The sequence below is a fragment of the Otolemur garnettii genome, unplaced genomic scaffold (assembly GCF_000181295.1).
Source record: "Otolemur garnettii isolate 467f Iridium unplaced genomic scaffold, OtoGar3 scaffold00031, whole genome shotgun sequence".
Classification (NCBI taxonomy): domain Eukaryota; kingdom Metazoa; phylum Chordata; class Mammalia; order Primates; family Galagidae; genus Otolemur; species Otolemur garnettii.
The window spans coordinates 738644-744876 of record NW_003852426.1 but is presented as its reverse complement, the minus strand read 5'-3'; the positions used below and the strand labels follow the sequence as shown (position 1 = coordinate 744876).

The following is a 6233-nucleotide window of genomic DNA, read 5'->3' as shown; positions in this document are numbered from 1 at the left end:
GCCACCTTAGGTGTACGTGGCTGGCGCCTTAGCCGCTTGAGCCACAGGCGCCGAGCCAAGAGGGAGGGTTTTGCTCTGCCACTCAGACCAGAATGCAGCAGCACAATGACAGATCACTGCACCCTCAACTACTGGGCTCAAACAATCCTCCCACCTTAGCCTCCCCAGTAGCTGGGACTATAGACAAACCACCATATCTGGCTAATTTTTTCAGTTTTAGAGACAGCATCTCATTATGTTGCCTGGGCTGGTCTAGAACTCCTGGCCTAAAATGATCTTCCTGCCTTTGCCTTCCAAAGTGTTGGGATTACAGGTGTGAGCCCCTGCGCCCAGCCTGGTCTATGTATATTATGGGAAAAGCTGGCTATAAATCAATTCAAACAACAGCCCCCCCCCCCAAACCCTTTTTTGAAGACAGAATCTCTCTGTCGCACTAGGCAGAGTCCTGAGGCATCACCATAATACACAGCAATCTTTATCTCCTGGGCTCAGGCAATCAATCTTCTTGCTTAGCCTCCTGAGTAGCTGGGACTACCAGAGCCCACCACACCACCTGTCTGGTTTTCTTCTATTTTTTTCAGTAAAAATCAGGTCTCACTCTTGCTCAGCCTGGTCTCAAACTCCTGAGCTCTACCCACCTCAGCTTTTCAGAATGCTAGGATTACAGGCGTGAGCTCCACTGCCTAATAGCCCCCCCCCACCTCCTTTTTAGGAGAGAGTCTCACTACATCACCCTCAGTAAAGTGCTGCAGTGTCACAGCTCACAGCAACCTCAAACTTGGGCTTAAGCAATTCTCTTGCCTCAGCCTCCCAGTAGCTGAGACTACAGGCGCCTGCCACAACACCCAGCTGTTGTTGTTGCAGTTGTCATTGTGGTTTTAGTTGGCCCTGGCCAGGTTCGAACACGCCAACCACGGTGTAAGTGGCCGCATCCTACCCACTGAGCTATGGGTACTGCCCTCATTTTTCTTTTTTGAAACAGAGCCTCAAGCTGTCCCCTGGGTAGAGTGCTGTGACATCACAGGTCACAGCAACCTCCAACTCCTGGGCTCAAGCAAGTCGCCTGCCTCAGCCTCCCAAGTAGCTGGGACCACAGGCATCCACCACAATGCCTGGCTATTTTTTGGTTGCAGCTGTCATTGTTGTTTGGCGGGCCCGGGCTGGATTCGAACTTGCCACCTTTGGTGTATGTGGCTGGCACCTTAGCCACTTGAGCCACAGGCACCGAGCCCCCCATTTTTTTTTAAAACATTAATATTGGTTTCTTCAAGATTTTTCTATTGGCTTATACAATGTCTAATCATTCTGTGATGGACATACACTGTTTAATATATATGCATAACCAAACACACATAAGGGTGCCCACCCCTCCAACTCTGATTCTCCTAGCTCTCCTTCCTCAACCCATCTAAACTCCTCTACAGCCCCTTTTAGGGAAATAAATCATCTATGATAACTTCTGTATTTAACTCTCCACAGCTGAAAAGCTCCCTGATTCTAGCCTCTGGTGGGCAACTGTGTCTTCAGACTTCTCATGCTCTTTTCTGGCTGCACGACTCACCGGTGTCAGCTTGCCAGTCAGCAACAGGAGGAGAGTGCTCTTCCCCACGCCATTAGGGCCCACAATGCAAACTGTGAGAAGGAAGATACGTTGTCAGACTAACAAGTGCTCAGAGACTCTTGCTATGGCTCCTGCTCCACATCCCTGAACCACTGACAACTTACTTCTTGAGTCCATGTCGATACCAAAGTCCAGGTTCTTAAAGAGCGATTTCTGCCCCTCATAGCCAAATGTCACACCTGAGAGCCAGGAAAAGAAGCAATTTATATTCTTTTCAGTGCCCCTCAAAGTCTCCCTGATGTCCTGGGCTTTGAGAAAAGGAACAGCCCCAGCCTTGGTGGAGAAGTCGGGATGCACATGCTTATGCTGGGAATCTGTGGCACTCACCATGCAGACCCAGCACAGGAGGGCTGAGTGGTGGGGGATTGGGGAAAGTAAAGCGCACAGTGTACTCCTTGGGGCGCTTCAGGAGCTCAGGCGCTTCCTGGGATTCCTCATCCTGGTTTTTCCGTCGGCACTTTTGCTGCTTTCGAGTCAGAGCTTCCTTCGTTTGCTTCTCCTAAAGAAGAAGAAAAAAGGGAAAAATTCACACCCTGCACAGAATTCCCTGAAATGCAAGCTAGCTTCCCAGAGTCCCCCTTTCCTCCACTGTCATAAGAGAAAAGCAACACCCAGTCCAGGATGTCCGTCTGTGCTCACTGCCTGCTTGGTGGACTTGCCCCCTGCCTTCAGCTCCTTCAACTTTTTCTCCTGCTTCTCATACTGCTTCAGCAGTTCTTTCTGCTTCTGCTGGTACATCTTCTTGAAGGTCACTGTTGCAGAAAAAATGGAATGGGCATCAATGGTTGCTCCTCTCCCAGCAGAGGAACAAGGACTGGTGAGGATGGGGGTGGGCATCACTGTCAGAATTCTGACAAGATCTAGCTTTTCTTTTTTTTGAGGCAGAGAGTCTCATTATGTCGCCCTTGGTAGAGCACTGTGGCATCATAGTTCACAGCAACCTCAAACTCTTGGGCTTAAGTGATTCTCTTGCCTTAGCCTCCCAAGTAGCTGGGACTACAGGGGCCCACCACAATGCCCAGCTATTTTTTTGTTGCTGTTTGGGTGGGGCCGGGATCGAACCCACCACTCCAGGTATATGGGACTGGCGCCCTACCTGCTGAGCCACAGGCACCACCCAAGATCTAGCTTTTCTAAACATCTAAATGGACTCTCCCTTACTTCTGAGCCTCTTTTTGAGGCTCCATCTTTTCCCTCCACCCACATACGATCGTACTTACTATAATTGCCCCTGTAGTAATGAAGCCGCTGGGCATCGAGATGGATGATATCAGTACAGACATCATCCAGGAAGCCCTGGTCGTGGGAGACGATAAGCAAGGTCTTCCGCCAGCCCTGGAGGTAGCTGGGTTTCAGAGAAGAGTGTGAGAATGTCACAACGGTGAAGTGAAGTCAAAGGAAGCAGACGAAGTGGCAGGGAGAGAAACAAAAAGGTCTGGATAGAGAGCTGTCAAGGACAGGGTGGAGAACTAAAGGGAAGGAGGGCAGAAAGGGAAGGGGAAGGAAGCAGACTGCGAACAAATGATACAAACATTGTAATTAAGGGCAACGCACTTATTGAGCCAGATGACAGCATTGAGGTCCAAGTGGTTAGTGGGCTCATCCAACATCAGCAGTGTGGGCTCCATGAACAGTGCCCTATAAAGTGGGGTAACGGAGTGTAGGGTCAGGAGATGGAAGATCCTTCCTCAGAGAACCTCAGGGGAAGCCTCTGAGAGAAGCCTGGATCTATGAAAACTCCTGTCCAACCTCTCCTCAGAGATGTTCCTGAGAACATATACCACCAGGTAGGGAGAAAAATGGAGCGAGACCTTGAATTCTCACAATATAAATAGTGAGGAGGAGAAGCTGGCCTTGAATTTCCCCACTAGGCTTGAAAGAATGGGAAAAGAAGGAAAAGGGCCCTGGTGGTCAAGGTTGAAAGGGAGGGTAGTGATGTGGATGGCCCACCTGGCCAGGGAGACACGCATGCGCCAGCCCCCTGAGAACTTCTGTGTAGGCCGATTCTGCATCTCAGGGTCGAAACCCAGGCCAGCCAGAATCCGTCGTGCTTTGGCCTCTGCAGCTGCTGCACCAGTAGCCCGTAATTCCTCATACACCTGGAAGGAGAGAGAAGAGGACATATATTCAAGGGCCCCAAGAACACCCAAGTCTTAGCCTGTAACCCTGTACCATCTCCTCTACCTTCTCTAGCCTCTCGGCAGCTGTGTCATCCCCCCGTTCCAGCTGTCCCTGCAGCCGTCGCTCCTCTTCCAGCAGCTTCAATCTCTTGGTATCAGCTCGAAGAACAGCCTGTACTGCTGGTGTCTCATCTGCTACCACCTCTGGGGGTAGAAGGAGAACACTTAGCCTCAAAAACCAAGAGTTTCATTCCTTATTCCTTAAAAGTTCCATTTCTGGTTTGCCTCATCCCACCCAGCTCTTTGCACTTGTTCCAGATAAAACATTTTCAAGCCCCTCTTTTGTTCTCCCTTCCTTTCTTTAGCCCATTTTTTCCAGCGCTCAGTCTCTCCCTGCTTCCATTGTTCCCATTATTGGCTGGCTCTTCTACCCCAAGTGTCTAACCACCAAGCCCCTATTCTGCCCTCTGGCCTCACCCTGCTCACACAGCAACACATCAATGTTGGGAGGGATGCTCAGGGCTCGGTTGGCGATGTGCTTGAGGAGGGTGGTCTTGCCCTTGCTGGGGAATAAAAGTTATTAGGACAAGGTCACCACTGAGAAAGCTTTTCTTCTCCCTCCAGGCCCTTCCCCCTTTATACCTCAGCCCCCTCCTCTCCTCACCCATTAGGTCCTACTAGCCCATAACGGCGGCCAGCAACAATATACAGGTCTGCATTGACAAACAGCTCCTTGCCATGGGCCGAGATGCTGAACTTTTCCAGCTGCAGCCATCAGGGAAGGGGCGGCAGAGGGAAGAAACAAGCACATGAAAATTCTTTCTTTCTTTTTTTTTTTTTTTTAGACGGAGCCTCAAGCTATCCCCCTGGGTAGAGTGCCATGGCATCATGCTCACAGCAACCTCCAACTCCTGGGCTCAAGCGAGCCTCCTGCCTCAGCCTCCCAAGTAGCTGGGACTACAGGCGCCCGCCACAACGCCTGGCCATTTTTTGGTTGCAGCCATCATTGTTGTTTGGCGGGCCCGGGCTGGGGATTCGAACCCGCCACCTTAGGTGTATGTGGCTGATGCCTCAGCGGCTTGAGCTACAGGCGCCGAGCCGAGAATTCTTTTTTTGGGACACAAGCTGCAACTTCCTCCCTAAAGGGAAGCCTCTGACAAAGCAATACCCAGTATAATCCCTTCCTTTCACCAGAGCCAGTCCCTTTTCCTGTCCACTGCCTCTAATGAGAGGCTCCCACATCCTAAATCGACCTAAATCTATTTCACGCTATTTCCCTCCTATTTTCTTGCTCAAGGCAGGTCCCATGGTGTGGAAAATAACTTCAATTTTCCCTCCCCAATCATGTCCCACTTTGGTTGCCAGAGCTCTCAGGGAAAATAAGAAAACTAGCTCTTCTCTAAACTAGGGGGTCAAGAGGATCCCCTTCAGACCTTACCTTGATGTCAGATGCATTTTCTAACATGGCTTGGCGAGAGGACACCTCTGCCTGGGACACGGAGAAGTCATTTTCAGCAGCATTGGCTGCTTTTAATGAAGCCACCTGGCGTTCATACTCCATCTAAGAACAAAGAAAAAGCTGTGTGAAGCCATAGTTTACCAGTTACCCAACCCCAAGATACAGTTCATGTCATAAGACACTGGGACAAGGCTCACAAAATGCAATTCTTTCCTTACTCCAATTGTAGCCCCTAAAGCTCTACTTTCCCTCACATAATCACATGTCCCCTAGTTGACATAAAAAATTCCTTTACTTTTGACCACTAAGAACCAAAGTAATACCTGTTTCTTCAGCTTTTTCTTCTCCTTTTTGCTAAGGTGAGCATAGGGATCATCTGCCTTAGAATCTCCTTCCTCCTCCTCCTCTTCTTCCCCTTCTCTTTCTTCTTCTGAATCCTGTGAAAACCAAGAGTGGTAAATATTAGGGACGCCTTTCAGAACTCAGATTTAATATAATCTATCTTTACCCCCCAGTTCAATAGCCAGCTCTTTCCTTTGCTACTTGGAGTCCTGAAATATCTTGGGAACCTAATTCATTGTCATTCCCAGGTCTCCCTGCAGTCTTTTTATCAATTTCAGCCACCAGTAATGGCATAAGATGAATGGTGTGAGTACTGTATATATGACATGTAACAATGGGTATGTCCCTATAAATATAATTTCCAACATAACAGTAACTGAAGGCTATATTCAAATTGAATTTCAAAAGAGTTTCACTTGTATTCAATGAGTTTCTGTGATTTACACGTTAACAAGAAAAGATCAGGTATCTCCAACATATAGTCACTGAGGAATCCAGTAGAAGCACAGAATTAGAAAGTGCCAAAGGTTGGCGTGGCACCCATAGCATAGTGCCAGCCACATGCATCGAGGCTGGAGGGTTTGAGTCGAGCCGGGCCAGCTAAACAATGACAACTGCAACAAGAAAATATCCGGGGCTCAGCGCCTGTGGCTCAAGCGGCTAAGGCGCCAGCCACGTACACCTAAGGTGG

General features: G+C 49.2%; 1 protein-coding gene across 2 annotated transcripts in view; it reads right to left on the bottom strand.

Moving 5' to 3' along the window:
- Nucleotides 1-6233, bottom strand: part of ABCF1 (ATP binding cassette subfamily F member 1) — a 25253-nt gene that overhangs the window by 4511 nt on the left and 14509 nt on the right. For both annotated transcript variants that reach the window (XM_023512753.1, XM_012804813.1), the window contains exons 9-20: nucleotides 5524-5637; nucleotides 5180-5302; nucleotides 4406-4506; nucleotides 4219-4304; nucleotides 3806-3945; nucleotides 3572-3720; nucleotides 3176-3259; nucleotides 2842-2966; nucleotides 2261-2373; nucleotides 1949-2120; nucleotides 1726-1800; nucleotides 1562-1632 (exon numbers count right to left, since the gene is read on the bottom strand). In XM_023512753.1, the coding sequence (XP_023368521.1) occupies nucleotides 1562-1632; nucleotides 1726-1800; nucleotides 1949-2120; nucleotides 2261-2373; nucleotides 2842-2966; nucleotides 3176-3259; nucleotides 3572-3720; nucleotides 3806-3945; nucleotides 4219-4304; nucleotides 4406-4506; nucleotides 5180-5302; nucleotides 5524-5637 (1353 nt within the window). The remainder of the gene's footprint in view (nucleotides 1-1561; nucleotides 1633-1725; nucleotides 1801-1948; nucleotides 2121-2260; nucleotides 2374-2841; nucleotides 2967-3175; nucleotides 3260-3571; nucleotides 3721-3805; nucleotides 3946-4218; nucleotides 4305-4405; nucleotides 4507-5179; nucleotides 5303-5523; nucleotides 5638-6233) is intronic.